Source organism: Bombus vosnesenskii, unplaced genomic scaffold, assembly GCF_011952255.1.
Source record: "Bombus vosnesenskii isolate JDL3184/JDL3185 unplaced genomic scaffold, Bvos_JDL3184-5_v1.1 scf7180000013264, whole genome shotgun sequence".
Classification (NCBI taxonomy): Eukaryota; Metazoa; Arthropoda; class Insecta; order Hymenoptera; family Apidae; genus Bombus; species Bombus vosnesenskii.
Window position 1 is genome coordinate 1,133,937 of NW_022882924.1, and position 23,593 is coordinate 1,157,529.

The 23,593-nt window shown below is 47.0% G+C and overlaps 1 protein-coding gene across 5 annotated transcripts in view; it reads left to right on the forward strand.

Moving 5' to 3' along the window:
* LOC117238159 (protein Skeletor, isoforms B/C) overlaps positions 1 to 23,593 on the forward strand; it is a 49,089-nt gene that overhangs the window by 8,052 nt on the left and 17,444 nt on the right. For 2 of the 5 annotated variants that reach the window (XM_033502826.1, XM_033502855.1), the window contains exons 1-2: positions 5,442 to 5,575; positions 8,242 to 8,420. In XM_033502826.1, the coding sequence (XP_033358717.1) occupies positions 8,354 to 8,420 (67 nt within the window). In that variant the 5' untranslated portion in view covers positions 5,442 to 5,575; positions 8,242 to 8,353. Of the gene's footprint in view, positions 1 to 5,441; positions 5,576 to 6,627; positions 6,825 to 8,241; positions 8,421 to 23,593 lie in introns of those variants that run through there. The other 3 variants (XM_033502838.1, XM_033502834.1, XM_033502848.1) reach the window with 2 other exon arrangements.

Consider the following 23,593-nt stretch of genomic DNA (forward strand, 5'->3'; position numbering starts at 1 on the left):
TGCCTTGGCTGGCGACACCTTCCACGTGGCCCCATTATCTCTTCCTCTTTCTCTTCTTTCCCTTCTTTTCGTCCATCCTGAATCGGCTCGGTTTTATCGGAGTATCGCTCGACTTACCCCCAAGGACGCGCGGCCGTATCGTCGTCCACGAAACCAGGCTGGTTTTACGGATTCTCGATCGGGAAGAGAACTCCCCGTCGTCGGTTCGGAGAGGGGTGGACGATGACGCGTGAATCGCAGAGATAGAATTTTATTTTCCATAGGCGCCGCGCTATTTATGCCTCGTACGCCTGGAAACGGGCCTCGATACCGTGATATATTCGCGCGTGAGTGGCCGAAAGCCTGTGGCGAATTTGCCGGTGACGCGGCGTCGTACCGCGTGTCCTTCGATTTTCATCCCTATCGTTCCGTTATCGCGACCACCGCTCTTCGAGACAACGACTTTCGCCAGTTTATCTTACCCCCGTGAATTTCCCCACGTTTCCTCTCCGTTTCCATACATTGGCCGTTGCAAGCTTGGAAAACCATCGCTGGTTGGAAATTGTTTTTTTTCTATCTCTCGCGGAGAAGTGTCGAGGAACTTTCGAGTAGCCTCGATTCGCGCGTTGCTGTTCACGTGGAACTACCAAAAGTCTTGGACGATTCGTCGCGCAACATCGTCGTTTCTAAAGTTTTAAATCGTTTTCGTTAACCGGGAAAAAGGTTCAAGCCTCGCCAGGAGTTCTTCCTTCCACGAGGCAAGCGTATCCTCGAGAGGAATGGCGCGGCTCGAGCGAGTAATTTGAAATTCAGCTTCGTCCTTTCTTACGTCGCACGAACGAGCTTGCCTCCTCTGTCGCAGCGGAGCAAAGTCACGCAAACGAGTTTAGAACGAGAAGAAAGGAGGAAAAATAGGCAGTAGATACGTTATTATGTTTCTTCGGAACCGATACAGACAACGGCGAGACGATGATGCGATTTCCCCTTGACGGGAACGAATTTACGAAACGTTGCGTGGTCGGCTGTGGGAATCGAGAGGCTGCTTATTTATCGACGCACGATCGGTCCTGCGACAATTTCCCGCGCAAAAGTTGTCGCGATTCCATTATGACGATATTATGTGGAGGAACGCGAAACGTTTGAAAATCGAATGCAAAGGAAAAGGCGATTAATTGGAAGAGAAAAACTTGGCAAGAAGTAAATCCATTTTTTCTTCGTATCGGAATGAAATTATTCGATAGGATACATCTATAGCGCTAGGAAATTCGGAAACTATTTGCCAACGATCCTAAACATCTTTTCTTTGAAGCAACGACGTTCGTGCTTTCATTAGTACGGTCGTAATCGTTGAACACACGACGAAACAAAAAGCGCTCGTAATTTCGACTCGCTCCTCCAAAATCCTAGATACTCGATAGCATCCTGGCAGCGGATTCCGCCAGCGCAATGGCTGCGTCCTTTTGGCGCGCGCTCGATTCGAGTAGTCAAAGTGCAAAAGCTCAAAAAGGACGCCTCGCTGCGTGAAGCTTCGGGAAACTCGGACTTTGAGTCTCTCTCTCTCTTTCTCTTTTTGAAAGTACGCATTCACGTAGGCAGGTACTCGCGTGGAGGAAGAGCAGAGAGGAAGAGAAAGAGGAGAGAGCTTTGAAAGCTGTCGCAGGAACGAATCGGACGGGCGAGCTGTTGAAACGCGGGCGTAGAGGATGTACGGTAATAGATTGTACAACCGGGCGATTCTGCATGAAAAAATAAACCACGAGTGTCGGATAAAAAAGTTTTACGCGCGAGTCATCGTTTTCGAGAAAATCGACTTTGATAGTACGAGGGTGCGTACTCGCGTTCGCTCCGCGTAATAGTGGAATTACCGTCGCTGTAGTTTCTAAGTCGACTGCGAATGTTTTTACGTCTACGTGAGATTTAAAGGTACAAAATGCCGTGTAAACGCGTATAAATTATTTCATCGGATGCATACAAATTTGCATAAACATTCGCCGTCTATTCGCAATGGTTTTTCGCGAGTTGCGTGTTTCGAAAAAAAAAGAAGATTGTAACGTTTGCAAAACGATGCAAAGTTTGCTGCATTTTGATCTTTTTCCCCTCGCGGTGAACCGTCCAAGTCGATCGTTTATTTCGAAACACCCTGTACAAGTTAGCGAGTCGAGAAAGAGGTAGCACATTTCTCATTGAAATACCGTCATATTTCCGCGTTGCCGATGCGTTTCGCGCACACAGCTGACTAAGACGTACGAGCGAGCCGAGTTCGATCTGTGAGTCGAATTGGAAATAATGCGAGAATCGAAAGCCATCGCTACCCTCTCTCCGACGGATCGTTTTATCGATAGATCTTAACATTCTCGCCGCTGACAAATTACGTTGCGTTTGCCTGTCTCTCCGTACGAAACCGCCTCTACATATTTCGAGTATTTCTTTTTAAGTAAGTTTTTCCTTCGGATTCGCGTCGAGTCTCTTGTAAAATTTCACGATCGTACGGACTTCGTGCCGTTTACCTCGTATCAATTTTATTTCAAATTCCCCGCACGCTCGACGTACGTAGAATCGCGTTAAGGCATCGTTCGATCGGAAGCGATCTAGGAGCGGATTAATCCGACGATGGGATTTCGAAACGCGGCCGATCTCCTTTTCCGCGTGTATATTCCGAAATGAAATTAAACCGTTCGATTCGGTGTCAATCAAAGTGGATCCACTCGGATGATATTTGACGGTTGCCGTGAAAATACGCATCGACGAGTCCTTCTAGAAATTACGTTACGCCCTTATTACCTGTCATTGTTCGATAACGATATATATTTAATTAAATCGGACCCGGCCGATTGAAAGCAGACGGGACGTGCTAGATTTTAACGAACCTGTCAACGTCGTCGTTCCCCTGATGCGGCCACTCGATATTCGTTTCTGTCCGACGGAATGCTCGATCGAAGTTATTGTCTCGCTGTGCTTTCCCAAACAGGCAAATGCGCCCCGTTACGCGTGATTATCGATCTTTGTCTGATCGACGAGGGAAACGAACAAGTTCGATTTCTTAAGAAACGAAATTTACTTTTCCACGATATGGACAAAAAAATCAAAACGATAGATTTAAATTCGTCGTAATCAATCGTCGCGCTAGATTATCAACAGAATCGATCAGTTTTACGCGCTACCTTCTGTTTGTCGCGTAGAGTACCGTCGATTAATCCGACGTCCGCGAGTGCACGTCGTAACCGATTCCTCGGCGGATGATGAAAAAAGAGGGAAAAGCAAAAAGGGGAAAAATGGTTGCGATCGAAAATGATCGTAGAGTCGCGTTAAAAGCAACGATTTCATCGACCACGGCAGCCGCGCGTTACGGACGCGCTCAAAGCTCGCACGAACGACCGACGAAAGCTGGCTATAGCGTGCCGCGTGGTCGTGCAAAACGTATCGTCGGAGATGGCCGGAACTGCAACAACGAAACGACGAAACAGCGATCCGCTTGTTACATCCTGGAATGTTTTCAATTAACCGGTAGACGATCGTCGATCGACTCGTAATTTACCAGCTGATGAGCATATTGCACAGAGTTATCCGAGCGTAAAGAAAAACCGAGACTTCTCGACTTAAGCACGCCTCGAATAACGAGTTCGGGCAATGATCGAATCCTTTCACCGTTGTTTTAGTTCGACCGCGAATCCACTAATTCTGAACGAACGTTTCGCTTGTGCCCGACCAAGAATCACCGGCATCGAGAGTGAAAATTCACGATTTCGGCAGAGGCGGTACAGAAAAGAAGGAGATAAAAACACAGAAGAATTTAGTTGAAAAGGAAAGTTGCCGATGAATATTTTGAATTTGAAGCGATCGACAGGGCTATCGGTCGCGCGTGTACGAACTTTACTCGAAACATTCGGAATCGAGCAACTTTACTTTACGTCGATTATCTCTTTATTTATGTTCCAATTTGGTTTTATTCTATTTGCTACCGTACCGCGCTCCGTCCTCTCGTTCGTTATTTTTTTCATATTTACTTCATTTCATATTTCTATCATTAGTCCTTGTTACTGCCTTAAACGAATCGCAATTATTACCCTGCCATTGTCTCGACTTTGTTTCGCCTTGCCCGTTCGCGCGTCCTCCTCTCCTATTTAATTTCCCTCTCGCTTCCTCTATTTTCATTCCACGAGCAAACCAACACGGTCGGGGAGACAGATAAAGCCGTTGAGCTGATTTCGAATTCTTTGCCGCGACAACGAAATCGTATTACATTCATTAAAGGCTGTGAGCCGGCTAAGAACACAAAACACTGGCGAGGGTAGCGGGTGAAAGAGGGGGCGGGACAGAGGGATCGGTGTATAAGCGCGATACGTATCGAGGAGCGAGACGACGAGGAGAGCCGAGTCGACTCTAACGTGTCAGTGGAACAGCGAACCTTCTAACCGCGGTTCGTTACAAGAAGACACGACCCGCAGCTGCAATTGCATCCCCTTCTGCCTGACTTTTCCTCCTGACACCGCGGCGAGATCTTCGGCGTGCCTGCGGTCCGTTTCTCCTGGTCTAGATTTCGTCTACGTCTGTCTCTAGCGATGGCGTCGATATTTCGGGGCTGGTATTTCCGACTTGCCCTTTGTCGTATCTTGACGGAAGCGTTGCGCGTAGGTTTCACGTAGGACGATCTGCAGTCCTTCGAACGAACTTTGACCTATCGCCAAACGAACGTAGGTGTCGAATATTCGTAACGTTATGACGTACGTAGGAGCGGCATCGTTCGTCACAGTTACAACGTTTGCCAAATCGTGCGAGATGCGAGCTCAGTTGCGATCCGATAGTACGTGCGAGCAGCCAACGGACCGACTATACGGTATTTCCTACTACGTCGGCACTAACGAGCGAACATTCCGCTTTCGCGCTTGCCTTCGTCCTTTTTATTTCGTCCCAGAGAATCTGAAACGACCTTGGGCGCTTGCTCGCGATCGTTCACTCGTCCGGCGTTCTCCAGCGCAACTCTCGTCCCTTCCCGGTATCGCGACTCTCTTACGCCGTTTGGCCGCGTTACGATCCTGCAGATCGAAGGGAACCGATCGCTATAACGATCGACAACGTCTTGGAATCGGTATCGATAAGTCGACGCGAGTGTATCGGTCCCATCGCTAGCGGCGGTCGTAGCCGTGTTAGACTAGAGCTCTTTAGGTATCCAGGGTGGGGTGAGATTGGGCGCAGAACCAGCGTGGGTAATGGTGACTACGTTGGCTGGTAGGTTCCGCGGGGTTAGCAGGGCCGAGAGGAAGGCGGCGGTGGGGTGGACTCGGGTGGCATGGCGCGGGGGTGCACCGCAAGCTCGAAAGTTGGGAAAAAGCCAAGGAAGGGGTTGTGCTTCGAACGGAGGTCCGTCCGAGGGCGCAAGCTCGAGGTCGTCCCCGTATCCTCCCACTCTGGCACGCGATAGGTGGAGCCTCCCTGGCCGCCAATACATGTCCTGGACCCGTGTACGCTACGTGCGTAACCCCAGTCAGTCCTTCCACGTCCGAAAACGCGCGCTCTACGCACCCGGTGCGAGTGAGCTTAGCGCGGGCTCTCCCTGCTCTCTCTGCCGCGCTGCGCTGCGCCCAGCGTATCCGATCAGGTTAGCCCTTTTCGCGATACCTGCACCAGAACGTTCGTGCTCGAGCGCTTTCAGATATTTGCTAAATCGCAATTCGACGATTCGATCGTTCGTCCCTCGGTATCGTTGTCACGCCGCTGTTCCGCCGACGTGATAGCTCGTTGTCACAGATTGTCAGCCGGGAGGGAGATGCCGGTGAATCTGTTTTGGAATCTGTTTCGACCGTGACGATTCGTCCAGCCTCTTCGTCTTGACTCTGGTCATATTTTCCGAGTTGCTCGTCGTAACCATTCTGGCGGGTTCTGCGTGGATTTTCTAGCGCAAGGCGCCACCGCCGCTACGCCAGTTCGTTCGTCTCGAAAAACAAAGCTCGTCGTATCGTAACGCGTATCGGTTTTTTGCGAACGTCTATTAAAGAACAACAAGCACGTTGCTTGGTAAGCTGCAGCGATTTACGATTTCTACGAGCAACGATCGGAAGCGCTGGAATTTCGGGTTCAGTGCCAAAACCGCGAAAGTGCCAGGTTGTTAACGCGGAAGGGAAAGTTTCAGTGTATTTCCAGTGACGTCTTACTTTGAAAGTATTCGTAGATAAAATGGAAAACGGTCGAATAATATTTTGATATATCGTCGTACACTAACGTACACGTAGGACGGATCATTTCGAATCGATAGATCGAAAAATATCCGCCGAATCGTCGGTGAAATAGCGAGTATTGCGTTTCGAGCAACTCGACCGCGAATCGTGCGCCGAATGAAATTTGCTTCTTCGTCCGATGTGAAAACGCCAGTCGATTTTCGTGCGCTCTCGTCCGATACGAAGAGATATTACGGCCACGGTGGTATACAATACGGTGGCATAGTGCGTTGTACGATAAATACGTTAATAATAATCAGCTATCGGTAGAAAAATAATGCCGCGGTGAAAGCGTGGAAAACGTAGAGCGTCGACAACGTGGATCGCGCGATTTCATCTTTACCAGCAACTATATCCTTTCGAAAACGTTTTCAAATATTCGTTCTACGACGTACGATCGCGGTAACAACCGCAGGAGAATAAATCGCGATACAATTTCATCAGCGATCGTGTTTAAACGTTCGCGGAAGATGGCGCGTTCGGTTTGACCTAGCACGATACATTTCTACTTTCCATCGGCTCGTATTGCGCGATTGCGAAGGAATGCAATTATCGAAAACATTGCCGAGCAATGTTGCAAGCAAACATTGCATACACGTTGGAACAACAACGGTGTACGGGCTTGGCGTACCAGTACGTGTGCAGCTTACTTCCTGTCCATCTCTCCTTTGGTATTCGCTAGATGGCCAACGGAGTAATTAAAGATGCAACGTGTGAATGAACTCTGACACGAACACACCGATGGCATTTTAATTGCTCGACGCATCGCATCGCGTATCTTACTCTCTCCTCCCGTTTGCTTCGCCAAGCTACGTTTATCGCATTCGTGTAGTGAAATCTTCCTCGATTGGATCTTCTTCGATTCATAACTATTTACTGTCGCACCACTTGCAAATAATTCCTACGATCTGAAAATTAAATGGTTACGTGGCCTTTTGTTTGTTTCGCGAGTCCAACGTATCTTTCTACGTATTAATATGATCGATAGAAATTAAGGTAAGCGTAAGAGTAAAAGCGTTTCGCGCATTTTCTTTCGATCGTACGGTAATCATGTTCTCTGTGCATAGAGCGGAATTTGCTCGCTCAAGGAAAGACGTCGCAGCTGTTGCGACAACGCGAAATTCAACGTGAAATCCGTAATTTCTCGCGATTCTATCGAACCATTCGACGGCGAAGAGAAAAACAATAAGAGCTAAAAAGAGAGAATGGTCGGAGCGGGAGTCGGTAGACTCGTTCGGAGGAAAATATTTGTTGGCCGCTGATAGAAAGTACCGGCGCGTTTCGTCCACTCTCTCGAGGTCGTGTAGACTGTACGGCTGTTTTTTTCAAACTCGCCAGCCGGTACGGGAAAGGTGTGCCGGCAGACCGATGGCAAATTTCTGCTCAGTCGACGTTGTCTCGGTCAATAGTCAACACGTTCTACAGGAGTCCGTCGCCTCTCGTTCACTTTTTCACCGAGCTTCTTCCGACCGATCGATTCGAGTGTTGGTACAATTCGTTTTGGTTAGTTTCTTTCGCCAATTACTCGCACGCGGCATTTCACTCGATGTTCGATAGCACTTTTGTCCTCTTTGTCGTTGGTAAGTTGCTCCGTTCGACTCGGTTACTCCGAATCTCGATCGTGAAACGTCGTTTAAACGACGATCGATTATCTTCCTTCGGAATCGTTGAACGAATTTCAAACAACTGTTCTTCGAATTTCATTCTCTCTATTAACGTATCCTGGCGCGGATAGATTCGACGATTCAAGGTTCGTAAATAATCCTGGACGAGTAAGTACGCGATCATGAAGCTGCTTAAAGCCTTTGTCCGAGACACAGTGTCGTTTCATGGTTCCCGCGGCGAAAGGTTCTCAAGGATCTTCAAGCGGCGTGCTCACCGTCCGTTCTAAAAAACAAAGATTTTCTGACCGCGACAGCTCGAAGCACGCGGAAAAAGGGAGAAAAAAGAAGGAAAGAGGGCGAGAGAGGGAGCAAAGAAAAAAAAATTCCGCCGAGAAAACTCTCGCGAGGATAGTCGAGGCTTCACAGTGTTCCTTTCGAATTTTCAGATCAAAAGTAAGTGCGCGCGTGTGGTTCGTGTGTGTATACATGTGCCATCATCCGCGTGAGCGATAAGCGGGAGAGAAGAGGACTGGGGCCAACAGAAGCCGGAACCGAAAAATGGATGCGACGTCACTGCGACTCATTTCCGGACTGCTTTTGTTCGCCTACACCGCGTCACACTTTAGTAAGTCATTTTGCTTGATAAAACTACTATTTCTTCCTCTGTGTGCATGCGTCTGTCTGTCTGTGTCGCGTAGTTGAATCCTCGCGTCGCGAAACTCGTCAATTTTCGAAAAACACGTCCTTCCTTCACCGATCGCTGTACGTTGCTTCGATCGTTGTATTCCGCGTCCTTAGAATGTCAGAATTATGTTTTAGAGGCTTGCAGATAAGAGGGGGAATTAATGAAAATTGGCCGCCCTCTAGTTCATAAGACTCTGGCCTGTTATCAGAGAAAAATTCCACGCGTACACTCGATTAATTAAAAGCGAACATAGCTTAATTCTTCGTGTCCCAAAGAATTTCTGAAGCATAGCCTAGACAAGGTACTCCTATGACAATGTTTAGATCGTACGTCTCGATTATGCTTACAAATACTATCTCCGTGGAATGTTATTATACGCATTTGTGTTTAATAATAATAGTAATAATAATAAGGATGAAAATTTTAATTTCGTTGGTAACCGCTTTAACAGCTCGCCATTTTCCCGGTACAAATACAACCAACTAGAACGGCTAACTACGTAACACGTGTTCATACCGCAGCCACGATATTCGAAACACGAATCACGACGCGTTTGCCTCTCGCTACCCGAGCCCTGTTCGTTTCAAAAAGCATTTCGATGTTTCCAACATCCGTCGATCCAACCGTTTCTGCCAACCTTTCTCCGCCTCTGTTTCGCGTTCCCGCCGCAAATCATCGACGATTGTCGATAGAAAAACCCGTGTGAAATTGTCGTTGATCAACCGATCGCGATATGGAGGCTGGTCGATTAAAATCTCTAGGATTAAAAGAGGACTTAAAGTTAATTGTAGGAACGGGAGTAACGTTCGCTTATCGGACACCAGGATGGTTATGGTAATTTCAAAACTTTGAGCGATTTAGAAGGTAAATTGCTAAGGAAAACGAGGACGTGGCACAGCAGGACCGAGGCAATGGTGGAAAGGCGGCAGCAAATGCGTCGCCGTAATTGCATAATGGACCTGGTGTGTTCGAGTCGAGATACGAAGCCCTGGCCTGGTTTTTACTCGAGGACTTTCACTCCGCATCACTGGCTCTTCTCTCTCTCTCTCTCTCTCTCTCTCCATCCTTCCTTGTTTTCGTATTCATCTCCCTCGATACTCCTTCTCTCGTCGTGTTTCTGTTTCTCTCTTCCGTATTTTATCCCACGCGTTTCCTCGTTACTCCATTTTTCGCTCGCCATTTTTCTTCCCTCTCTGTCCGACCGTTTTTATCTTCTCTCGCTGCCATTCTCGGTTCTCTATTTAGCGACGTATTCGTTATCTTTATTCCTGCTCGTAAATGTGAATTTAATTTCGCACCTCGAATAATCGAGGTACGATAGATTCTGAAATTCCATTACATTCTATAAGAATTTTCTCATTCGCGCGAAACTTTTCTAACTTTTGTAATTTCCGTGTGCTCGCCACGAATCACCATGAACGTCGTAAATAATAGAACCGAAGAGAAGGATCCAGGGAGGACACCCGGTATATAAGGAACAGGCGGGTCTCTCTGTTACTTGGCATTAGTCGGTTTCAAGTACGGAGTATTGTTTCTGGAGATCCCGCCGCTCAAATTGCCAGCATTTAGCGGCTTATCTGGATTATCGTTTCCCCATGCACGGCCGGGAGGGAGCATTTTTCGCGGGGGTAAAAACGCGGGACGGTTCGCGCTTTTCCAAATTCACCGTGTTTTCTCTCACCGGACGATATTCTTTTTCCTTCTTCCTTCCGCCGTCTGGAAAAGGATTAAACGGAGAAGAGGATTAGAGACGTTTTCTTTTTCCTTCTTTTCCCCTCTTATTCGTTTAATTCTTTTCTTTCTCCCTCTCTATTTCCCTTCTCATTTCTATCTCTCTCTCTCTTCAAGCTCGGTCTCTATAACGGAAATAATTTCAGCGGAGGAGGAAGCGTAAATTCAGTGAGAAAAATTACGCCAGATTTCAAGATAAACTGGATGCTGGTTTAATGAGTCGCGTTCAACTGGTATAAAAGGCATATATATCGTTTTGCAGCCGTATATCGATTCGCACTGGGATCGTTAATTGATTACAGAGCGCGATATTTGCTCTATTTCTTTGCGTACAGGCACACACGGTTGAACGTTTAACGTTTGACCTACTTCCTACGGATAATTTGAAAGGCTTCTCACGCGTCCCAAGGTCAATCGTGCCCTCTCGACAAAATTTTACCTTGGGATTAGAATCCGATCGGATATTTATTCGTCGACGCTCTCTTGGCGGGCTCGCGCGCGTCTTACAACCGCATTTTACACGCTAGATATTTCGCGCGCAAATTGCTTTCCACGAATAACGAAAAGCATCTTCGTAATAATATTTCGTTTGAACGTTAAGAGGCAGCCACTTGCTCCGGAAACGAAATATTTTTCTCGAATTTCTGCCTGAAAATTCTCGTTAACGACCAACTAGCTTCGCTCAAAGGCTCTTTCTTTCTTTCTTGCTTGCTTTCTTTCTTCGTCATGAACTTACAAGGTGTACCATAAATATGTCGTATACTTTCGCAATGTCTAAAGCGACGATAGCTGCCGCCGTATACGTACGAAGCTTCTAGGTACGTTGCACAGGTATCGAAAATTATTTCTTCGTAACGCTGTGCGCGACGATCTTCCGCTTACGAAATTCGCTACGCGAACGTAACTCGTTACTCGTAGCACGAAAAGTCTGAGAAACATACTCGATTTGCGGGACACCTGGTACGTCGGCATACACGGAGATAGAACAGGGCGCGCTCATGTAGCTTCCAATAAAGCTCCGTTCGAGTGCTCGTTCGGTACTCGACGAATCTTGAATCGGACAATACCCTCGTGGTACGTCCATCTGAAATAACCCATAAGGTCCCTCGAGTGTAGCATCTATATAGGGAGCGGTAATGCGTCGTGGCACGGTTACGAGTATCCGCCGTACAACCAGCGGAGCAACATTTTTTACCTTCTTTGTCAGGGATTACTTCCGGGTCAGCAGCCAGGCTCGATCGTGTCCAATCCACAAGCTTACAGATTACCGGACATACTTGTCACGAGCGTGGTAACGCGATGCGTATCACGTGTAATCCATCGACTTTTCCAGCACGCTTTTACTCACATTTTTCTCCCTTCCGTTTCGTTTTTCTCGTACGGAGTTTAGTCCGCGATAAGACGAGTCGGTAGACACGCGTGCAAGCCCGAATGTCGTATAAAAAATATCGTATATTCCATCTTCCGTATTTTCCTGTAATTACGCCCGCTAGAAATTTTGTTTTTCGTCACGACAATGCGTTATTTCTCGACTGTGGTCGAGCCACATTCGATATATATTATTTCGACTCGCTGGAAAACGAAATTCAAACGTACTTTCGCGTATTAGGGAGAACAGGTCGGGAGATGTCCAAAGGAACGGGGTTCGGTTCGAAGCAGACGCGAAGACTCGCGGAGATGGAAATCGCGAACGAGAACAGGCATTCATCGGACGTTGCGATTGCGAGGTTACGCGTCCGTTCGTTGCAAAAGTAATCGAGCAATTTTTTCCCTTTTTTTTTCTTGCTTCCCCGCGGGATTACTTCCGGTTCAACGAGTCCCGCTCAGTCGGGTTCAATCTCCGTACTCTGTGTCAGATTACAGAGTACTCGCCGTAGTAACATCTATAGTAACACGTGTGTAGTATGTAAACTCGTGGTACGCGTGCGCGTTTACGGACCAGTCGCCCATATGCATAAAAGGCGAGTACTGCATACATGTATATCGCTGGAAAATCGGGCGCGTTCGTGTGCGTTCGATGCATATCGCAGACGCACGATCTTTATTCCTTTTCTTCGATCGAGATTGTATCGCGTCTACGATTCCGTTCGATTCGACGAGTTATTATTCCATACGAAATATTATATGCTCGTGGAATATTTTTAAACGGATGCGCGATAACCAGAATGCTACGGAAGAATGATTGATAAAGATTAAATTCGATTTGATATTTAGGGGATGAAATTTATCATTCGTTTATTTAGCATTTAAAATCGAAGGAGTTTTATTTCCATTACGGATACAATCGACACTTATCGATGATAAAAGACGGAATATCGATGTGTCGCGTAATCGCGATACAAGCTACGAAATAATAGAGCGATAATAAAGTAAAAAGAATAGAAATGCACTCTGCTTTCCACTCGATCGCCGGAACGAGAGTGAACCGCAGAGCGCTCTGCACCCTGAAACTTAAGTAGCTCCTACCAGAGTGCACACAGACAGGGTGGGGAGCGTCGTTTCGACGCGGCGCTCAACCACGGCGTCCCCTCCGTGATACTCGACGGTAGTATGAGGGGCGTCGTTTCAGCGCTCGCCGCTCACAATCAGACAGCCGAGTCCCCACCGTGAAGCGTACGAAAGAGCACCCCACCATCGCCACGCCACTATGGAAGTGGAATAGGTCAGCCGGACGTTCTGAATAAACCTTGTAGTTACGATTATTTCTATACATTTTGAAACTTTCGATTCTTCTGCAAGCATTTATCGATAAAGTACCCCAGTATCTACCCCTGTGGAATTATTAAAGAGCAGAGTATACCAAGTACAATATTCTGAGATAACTTTCCATATTTGTTGCTAATAAAATTCTATCGAAATTCCAACGGAAATAGTAGAACGTTAGTTATGGTTTTCTTTTCGGTATTTCTTCGAATCACGAGCTACTTGTTCTAGGCGTTGCTTCTTTATTCGTTCGTATTTACGATCTGTTCGTTTATACCGTACGTTAAAGTTCGTTTCGTTGTAATCGTCCGTGTGCAAGAAACGAATCGGTTTAGCGTGAATGTTCGGCGTGAAAAATTTACGCAGGATGATAATTTCCTGAGTATATCGTATCGAACAAGATTCCTATAATTTTCTGGAACATCGGACGCTTTCAAATTTTCCTTGCACGCGAGCCTGACGCGCATGCATCAACGTAATCGTGCGCTTGTTCCTTCCGTAGATGACACAGATGTGTCGTGGAACGCGCCCATTACCGGAGATCGTTATACGCGACTCGTAACGAAATTTCAGTATCGTTTCTTATGTTCCCAATTTTTCGCGCGTTACGAAACGTACTATATAGAGGAATTCTCGCGAATTATCAAATAAAACTGCGATACTCTGTTCCAACACCGAGACTGTTTAAAAATAAATTTCGACGATTTCTATCGGAATTTCTTCCTTGTCTCGGTCTAAATCTGCGTGTACGTTATACGTATTTACGATGCTCGTTCTCGTAATTGCTACTGTACCTTGACATAAATGAATCGTATACCTGGTATTCGATCAGTCGTTGCTACGAGAGTCCTGGAATGCCACGTCGCGTCATTCTCTCGTCCATGATCTGAATTATATAGAAAATTACGGCGCTCTTGGATACGTAATCCCATATAATGCGTCATTAACGGTAAACCCGCGTCTCTAGTTTATTCTTAGCGGTTAAGTTTACACCGTGAATATATCAGTTCGACTGAAGCGTTATTTTAAAATCGACGTATACTTTCATCGAGAGAGTCTCGTAGTAGAATCTTACGGAGAATTGAAATTCTTATCGTCGCCAGTCCCTTAAAAGAAGGATTCGTTCTATGGTTGATAAAGCGGCAAGTGTAGAAAGTTAGCACCGAGCAAGACCGAGCGAACTGACGCATCCCCGTAATTAAAATTCGACGGTAATCGAAGGGAGGCGCGCAATCGAAGATAGAGGATCGCATGTGCACGTGCGACGCAGCGACAGGCTACTCGGAGTAATTGGAGTCGGTAACGGGTGTACATTTAATGCGTGTATAGTATACTTGTTGCTTGTTCGCCAGATGTGTGGCTCCCAACGGAGCCGGTTACACGATGCTTTCGAAACGGCGAGCAAACGGCGACCACCCTCAAAGTTGGCGGTTCGGTGTTAATAGATGTAAACGGCCAATTCGAGACTTTAACTAAAGGGATTTCTCCGAGTCGGCGATATTTGTAATCGATTAACGGGTCCCACTCGTGACCGATGGCGCAATAGCGAGATATCGATCGACGATCGAAGGACGATGCATCGAAGTCGTATTCGCAACGAGGTGGTTTTACTCGCGTCGAAACTAGAGCTTTGATTATCTTCTTCGTCTAACTTTTTTCCTGCCGTTTCTCGGCCTCTTTCTACTTTCGATTAGAAAAAGAAAAAATTCGATTCCATCGTTGGATCAGTCTGCCGCATTAACCGGTGGTCCGACATAAAACGTTCGGTTTGCATTGTCAGACAGTACAACCCCTGTACCTTAATCTATCCGCAATCAAATGATCACCCATCTCCCCTGGGGATCCCCTTTTCTTCTTTCGTACTATTTTCTTATCGACTCCTCCGGGGAGAGAATAACCCGGAATCGCATCGTAGCTGGGCCTATCCGACCAGCAAAACGGAATGAAAGGCCGGAGTCAAAGAACGCGGACGTATCAGGGAAACAATTTAACTAATGGAACCGTATTGCCTGTAGAGATCTATGATCGTACACGATGCGCGCACCCCACTCCCTTCTTTACGCGATATTATCCGAATTTTTCACCGGTCGTTCTTGTTATCGGTGGCCGATTCTAATTCCTCGGAATGGTATCGATCGATATCGAGCAACGTCAACCGAAGAGAAAGACGTTGTCTCGCGGAGGTACTGGAATCAACGTCCGTGCCGTTAGTCGGGCCGAATTTTCTCGATCTAACGAAATATTTCGTTCGGTTGCTTTTATCGTATTCGTGTCCTTTACCTGTATGCGTCTATCAAGGCACACATGGATCGCGTTAACTAAGCGGCAACGGCGTATTTCATTGGCTTCGTCTCGTCGACCGTATCGGAGCCGGGTGTAATTTGCACGTCTTGCGGATGCATAATGTGCTATTAGACGAACGGCTGACACGTGCTCTGACACGGAGTCATTATCGACCGTACCGCTGTCTTTCTCGTTATAACACCTCGTGCTTCTATGCCTACGACTCTATAAAGCGAGATACACGCGTGTATTGGAAAACTCATCACCAAACACGCGCTTTCTTTTACCTTTCTTTCGCTTCACGGTCAAATAAAAATAGAACGAAAATCGAACGAAACGCTTTGATCGTCTGCAGCGAGTGTAATCACTCGCCTCTTGGAGCGATCAAATAGAAAGCGGCGGAGATCGTGATCGAAATTGGCATCCAAATATTCCGATATCGATGGCACAGTGATCAAGTCGGCCGAAGGGGACGATATTACAGTGGCGTGTCTCTGGTCCGTGTTTGAGTTCCACTGCGATATGAATGTCTCCCCATGGGGGTGTCGTCGCATATCGATTGGAATGAGGTGCTAGCTACGCGTGCATGTATGTATCTATGTATGCACGTCCCGCTTCCAGCGGCCCTACGTCGTAACACGAATTTCGTGGGAACTGTAGCTTCGAAACGGAGGGAGTCGACCGTGAATCGTCTTCTGACCGATGACACGGTCACCGTCGCTGCTCCGCGATAATGGTGTCAGCCAGGAACATTCGTCGCGTGCACTCGTGTCAGACCGTGTCGGGCGTTCCGAACGCTGATCTCTCAGGTCACGATCGTTAAAATTCGATTTAAGTCGTCTTTGATACGAAGCAATAGTAAAATTTATTATCTACTATTTTAGGAAGCGTCTATTTTACGAAATACATTTATCCAACAAGAAGGAACTTTTCGGAACGACGTATAGTATTACGTGCACGCTAAATAGGACGGCTGTCACGTTACCTGTCCACCCTTGCGCTCGTCCCCCATTCGAGTCGCTGAAAAGACCATCCGAGATAATATCTAACGGATGGAGTCCCCTTCCTAGTTACCATTACCCTAAGCCAGGTTTTAACGAGCGGTTATTCGATCGAAGATAGTATTCCATTATTACTCGGCGTAAATCGTAACCAGCGACAAACTCCATTTATCGAAATGGAAGCGTAAACAGGTGGGCGAAATAAACGGAAGGAATGTGTACGCAAATAGAAGGGAAAAGTAAAGATAAACGAAAAGAATCGTCCACGTGGACGTCGAGCAAAGAAACATCTTATCCAGGAGGATTCGTTTTATCCGTAAGCCGTGCCTTTATTTTCTACACCGGCCGTGTTTGTCGATCACCTTGAGCCCTGCAGACAGTCTACCCGGCACGAGTTCTATTTTCCTGGAATCCCGTTTCTTTTCACTGGAAAGTTAACCTGCTCCCGTCAAAGGTATTTCGTGATGTTTTTACCACTTGAACGCTGGGTGTATCGAAAGGCGTGAAAATACTTGTAGACTACGACACCGGTTAGACTCTTATAGTAAACGAGGTGCGAGAAATCGAGGTGTATCCTGACTACGGAGCGAGTCGCACAGTCAGTTCGATATCGCCAAGAGAAGAGGGTAGAGGGTGGTCTTAATGCATTTGTCGAGGTAGCTATGGTACGCATCACCAGGCACCCTTTTTGCAAGCTCAGCGTGCTCTCTCCATTCGCCCCCTTTCTCTCCAGCTCTTTCTTCTTCTCTTTTTATCCCCCCAGTCTGCGTACGCTCGTTCCTTCTTCTCCTTTTCCTTCTTCCGCGTCTTCTTTGAATCGATGCCGAGTTTCGTATCTGTCTCTTCTTTCTTACTGCGTTCGATTCACCTGAACCATTCTTCGTCCCCTTCTTCCGTTTCCGTTTATTTCGGTTTATAATTTTGCATCGGTTTTACCTTCTCCTCGGCGTTCCTCTTTCCGTACTCGTCTTCCTTTATCCGCGTGTTCGTCACGTTTTAGAATTTTCCCGAGCATAGTTGCTTTCGCCAAGTCAGTCTTGGTTTATTCGTCTCTTTATCGCGCTCTTTCTTCCTCTCTTGCCCGCATCTCCGGCGCTTCCCCTCTCCCGAGAGTATAATGACTCTAAAACGAAGCGACCGACCCCTTGGCTTTAATCTCTTAACGGGCAAACGGCAAAAAATATCATTCGTATTCTTGCTCGGAGACGGACAGAGGCTGTCTGGCCCGATCAATTAAGGGATTGCCTTGTCTGCGACAATTATCCGGATTAACCGGTGCGCGTCGAAAGAATATCCGCGGATTAGAGCGAACGCCCTTTTAGGGGAATATCTCTATCTTCAATGACGTTGGAAAAATCGAGAACTAGATTTTAATGAGCGACAAGAAGAAAGTATAAAAGATTCAGATTAGGAAAAAACGGCGACGGTGATTCGGCGAATGTTTCGATTATGAAAGAGGTTACGGATCGTTTAAAACGTTAGTCTAAAATGCGGACGAGCGACTCTTAACCGCGCGATATCGTCGCGATCGTACGACTATCTTTGTTTCTCCGGTTAAGAATAAACGCAGTTAAGAAAAATGTCAAACGTAAGTCTACGTCGTGACTGAACGATCGGCTATGTCGCGTAATCGTTGCACGCGTATTTGCTTGAACGAACGCGTCCGTTTCGACGATTTTCCTGTCTCGGATCGCAAAACGGGTGAAATCCCTTTCTCTTCCACTCTCGATCCTCCGTATGATCCGCTTTTAATCGTATCACGGAAACTTAGAGGTAAGCTGGCTTATAAAATCCCAAGCGACGGTATGAATATTTATACGAACAGGATACAGGTACAACAGGATGTTTGAATAATTTTAAAAACGTCTAGAGGAAACTTGCCAGGCTATGAAACGATTCGCTTAGAAATAAGGCAGATATCGGCGTCGTCTGTCCGACTAATCGGACGACGAACGAATGCCGGTCGAGTAATCGAATATTCCACGAAATCGTTGAATATCCGGTTGTTTAGTCTGCGAAAGGCGACGCCTCCGGTTCTCTTGTTTCGCTATTTTCAAATTCTCAGCTAGTGTCGCAGACGACACGCTCTCTCGGTCGGGAGCACTTAGAAAATCGATAAGCCCTGGCTCGCTTGATCCGCCGCTGGCTGCTGCCAGGCCATATCTTGATTAAAATCAGTGCCACCCGGCACTCTCCTTTCTTCACCCTTCTCGCGCAAGATCCAGCCCTTCGCCTAGCGATGAATCCGGTTAGTCTCGTTAACGTCTTAAGTCACCGGCTTCTTCAACCACCTTCTCTCTTTCTCTCTTTCTCTTCCATGCTCTCATAACCTTCTTCATCCACGCCACTTTCTCCTCTCGAGGACAATGGAACATCGAGCTTGCTCGAAAACTTGCACCGCCACTTCTGCTCTAACGCGTGCCCGATAAAATCGTTCCACGACGGGCTTCATTCGACGGAAGCACTCCGGCAGCGCGCGTACACTTCGTCATTAGGATCATCGCTTCCGACCATTTCGACTCCTCTCTGCTTGCTCCTTCCACCGATTTTTCTTCCGACCAACTTTTTTTCTTCGCCATTTCATTCGCATTCGATTTCACCGGATAATAGATAAGAGTTTGAAAACAGTCGATCGTCCTTCGATTAATTTAATCGCTGCTTCTTTCGTCGCTTCTGAAACGCGTTTTTGGTATATAAATTTCCCTATTTCTGTCTAGAGATCGTATCAACGTCGATGTTTCTATTCGCGTTATATGTTCCTCGAATTTAAGACATTTCCTTAGGACGAGCGAACGAACCGAAAAATACAGCGTAAAACAAATAATTTTTAGAACGTAACGCGCTATTTACTGGAAAAGGAAATATTCTCACTTGTGGTAATTGCTGCACGCCTATATGACATAAGGTGAAAACCGATAGTGTCGAGCCATAAATCGATGTGTTCCCATCGCGACGCGGTAGTCGTATCTGTTCCTGCGGCTCTCTCCACGATCTCACGGTGTCTCGTTTATCGTCGAACGAGATTGGCCGTTCTTTCGCACGAAAGTGAAAGTTCACGCGTTTGTAGGTCTAGTCAGCTACCCAGCGAACCGGTAGCGAAACGACTGGTTGGCTGGCTGGCTGGCCCGCATGTAAAATCAGATCGTATTAACTTTTGTGGTCTGATTATCCGGTGTTATTTGAACGGGTCAAATCGGTCTCACGAAATCGCGGAATCGTTACAAAATCAAGACGAGGATACTTGACGCAACGTTGCGTCGCGGTGCTTCGAACGAGCGCTAATTGTAACTTTAAATTTAAATTCATCGCTACATGGGTGATTACGTAACAGACGGAACTGTTTACGCTTGCCGATAGGACGAGTCTGTTGATCGGAGTGACGGCGGTAAGACAGGATGATCTTACAGCGCATAAATTGGCTCGTTATCTTGGGATCTTGAATGAAACGACGCGCCTATCGTATCCTGTTTTCGATTTACCTTCGTTTTACCTCAAGTTTATAAACGCGTGGTATGTGAAAAACGAAACGAGATCGACTTACGGTTTTTCTCCCGTCCGTATAATCGTAGGGCACGAAACGCGATCGATCTTGCGAAGAAACAAAGAGTCATCGCTAATTGATTCTCCAATTAGCTTGCGTCACTGATCGATACGGATACGTTTTTTACGAAGGTGATCGTCGGGCGATGGATAGATCGTAGCTGTGGTTGAGCGACTCATCGTGAGATCACAGCCGGACAGACGATTTCTCCGACGTTATTGCGTTACGATTTAAAGTAAATACACCGAGGCGAACAGATATTTCCAGTGGAAACGAAGCGAAGAACATAAGCTGCGGAAAGGAGCGACGCGGTTTCTTTGACAGCGAGGTAACAAGAGAATTTCTCGAGACTTTCTGGTTAAACGCGTGGCCGAAGGCGCGCAAAGTCTGACGAAGCCATAAAAACAATCCAGTTCTCGCCACGACTAAAAAAACATTTCCTTCTAATTAATTAGCTCCAAGTTGGAACATAGAGCGTGGACAAACTTGTCGCTTACTCTCGTAAACGGGAGGTCGATGGAAACGTCTATCGAATCGTTGAAATACACGCGCTATTTCCATCGTCGATCGACCGACCGACCGATCGGTTCCGTAAATAGAAACCGGTATAATGTCATTCGCGATTTTGCAATAGCGAAAAGGAAGGAGGAAGATTCGAAAGGAAAAAGAAACGTTAGGATTCTTCGATTTCATGGTCGTTGGCGGTGCGTCGCGCGAACCGTAGTACCGCGCGACGTGGCAAGATAACGAGTGAATTTTTTACGACTATCCTCATTAAACGCGTGCCCGGAGGCGAGCGGTGGATCCGCTGAATCCGATCGAAAGAGCAAAGACCATCGGCGCCAGAAGCTAACGAATCCTGACGCTCCCGGCCCAGCCAGCCGGCTGCGATTGTGTATTTGGGGCACATGCAATATGCTTTGTGCTACGCTGCCCCGGGGCTAAGGTATTCCCCACAGTGGCCCGTGAAAGCGGAGTTATAAGACTGACGTGTGCCAGAGAGGAGAGACTATTCGAAGAACCTATGCGCGATTCGGGGTCTCATCGACGGTTGCGAATAGCACGACGGAGCCAGGATGCGGGGAAGAGAAGAACGAAGGGAAGAAGCACGGTCGGCCGATGTTTACTCGGTTCGAATGTTGACCGTACTCCCTTCGCTACTCTGGCATCATATCCTGCTTTCAGACGAACCTCTCAGGACACGTAGTCGCGAATTCCGTCGAAGCGTCGCTCACGATTCACAGCCATCGTCTTGCGGAGCGTCTACGAAGACGCGAACGATACACGGTTCGTCGATACGTCGCTTAAAGTTCGAGGATAGGGGACAGTGGGTAGCAGGTAATCGAACGCGAATCCACCGATTAACGACGAGTACACGAGTCAAGTACGTTAAAAGGAGAGCCGGCTGGCCGAGTCAACGGGTAGGAAGAAGCAACGCTCGGTGTAGCCGTGTTTAAAGTAGCGCCGAGTCGTAGGCGAGGCGTCGCGTCGTCGCATTGCGTTAATTCGTCCCGGTGATTATGGATCCATTAGCGTGGCAGCCAACAAATAGCACGGTACAATCCAATAACCGTCGCGGCCCATAATAAAAGGGGAGGCAGTTTAAGCACCAGTCGGGGGTAGTTTAGGTGGTGGCGCGTAGGCACGCACCTACATAATCTCTCTTTGCCTGTGGTACGTACTTGTGCACCAGTGTGCGCTCCTGTTTACTAGTAGATATTCTCTCTATCCCAAGACGCTTCTATATCTCTACCCCTCCGTTCGAATTCCCTTCTTCCCTCTCTCTCTCTCTCTCCCTCTCTCTCTCTGGTCCTTTCTATTCGCTGTTCTTTCCTTCTTTCTCCTGCACTTCTCTACTTTTGCCCCTCTTTCCGTCCACGTCATTCCATAGCCGATTTCGCGAGCGCACAGCGAGGGTCGACATCCCCCAATACCGGCCAGATAGCGATCACTGCGTTCATTGTCGCATCACCATAATATCCTGCTATACCGATGGGGTGTAGACACACTACGTCGACGACAAGGACGACGAGGAGGAGGAGGACGGATCGAGAAGAACGGTAGCCGGAACCTCGACGTTCACCAATACAACCGCGAGCGAACGGGGTGAATGGGAATCGAGGGTGGACTAAAAGCCTGGAGTCTGCGTTTCGGTCCAACACCGCACCGGTGCACGCCAACGACGTGTTAATTATCCTTGGGCGACGGTGATGGTGTTTCGTTCCCAGCAAAAATCACGCACCACTAAGTTGGACGTTCAATGGGAATTAATTGAAGAGGGAGCTTCGTGGCGGTTAAGAATTATACGTCACGATCGTGCCGAATTACGTCTTTTTGGACAGGTGGAGAACGAGTTGGCAAAAGGTGTACGGTTTGAGGTCCGACGCGGACGAGCGACTTTCGTTCGCAGCGATATCGCGCGGACGAGAGTCGTTGACCTGTATCGAACCTAATCGAAGTATCGGCTCGTTAAACGGGTTGCGAGATACATTATTATTATTAATCGATGTGCAATGTTTAATTCATCGGAACGTGCATTTCGGGTATTAGAAATTGTATTAATATCGAGTTGTTACAACGCGTGCAAGATTGAAACATAGCGATAATAAATAAAGCGTTTGGCGTGTCGGTTTATAATATTAGCGGGGAAACGGATTTGACGAAATATAACAGAGAATTACTGTTTTTAATAAAATGCCCAACTTCGATCGGATTTTCTTGCGTCTAGTTTCCTCGGCTGGAATATTCGACGGAAAAATATCGTAGATAAACGATCAAAGTCGTTTTTCAGCATCGAACTCGGTTATTTAAAATATCAAATTGTTTATTACCTTTTGTAGCGAGATTGTAGCCAATAGTGGCGATTTATCCGCTTGGTAAAAATATAGGTACACGCGAAGGCGTGTGTGCGTATGCCCTAAATCCAAAATTCCGATCGAACTATTAAGCCGATTGCGACGAGATTTGAAGAGAAATTCGTGCATTCGGTGTGCATGAAATAAGATTTGCAGAGTATCGGTTTTTTCGCCTAAAAAATATCAACGACCGATGCTTCCCTTTAGCACTACTCGGGCAGCACCCAAATCTATGCTCTGGTTTTTGTAAAATATCGTAAAATACCTTAAAATAGAGGAGAAACGTTTCCGAGACAGTGTTTGTTGTTGGAAATATTATTCGATGATTTTTATTATTATTATTGACGTTATTACGGATGTTTACATATTTATGGGAAATTAAAGTACGAAAAAATGTACAGTGTGTGCAATATGGAAAGTATTATACGATACACCTGAAGCAAAGAAGGCAGCGAGAAAGAATCGTGAAAGGTAGAAATTTGGAATTGTACGAGAGAAATCCTAAAATGCGATACCGGCGAGGAAGAATATTTCAAGGATGAATCGTATCTCTGTTTAAGTATCTCCATTTCCCTGGTTATCTTCGTAAAGTAAAACACAGAAGCTGATAAAGGCCGTGTCAGCATCTTTCGCAGCCATTGCGCGAATCGTCGTAAACGTTCGCAGTCTAATTACCGCGCTTACAAGATACGATAATACGCGAACCGCGTGACGAGAAAAGATTACTCCGTGCAAATGGAATTCCCCTCTATCCCTGGCAACCGATCGCGGATAGTACGATCTCTCCAGGAGCGCCAATAAAACCGGAAATAAATCCTATCCATCGCGAGCAATCTCGCGGAATCCGTTTCCCTCGATTTCACGCTTCAGACTGTTAAACGCAACCGCTAATCCGAAGGCGAGAAAGCGCTCGAAGACGATCGGTTCGCGCGTCCGAATCCGTTCCCTCGTACGAACGATCCACCGATGATCTTTACTGCCGCGGCGGCTCTTCCGATC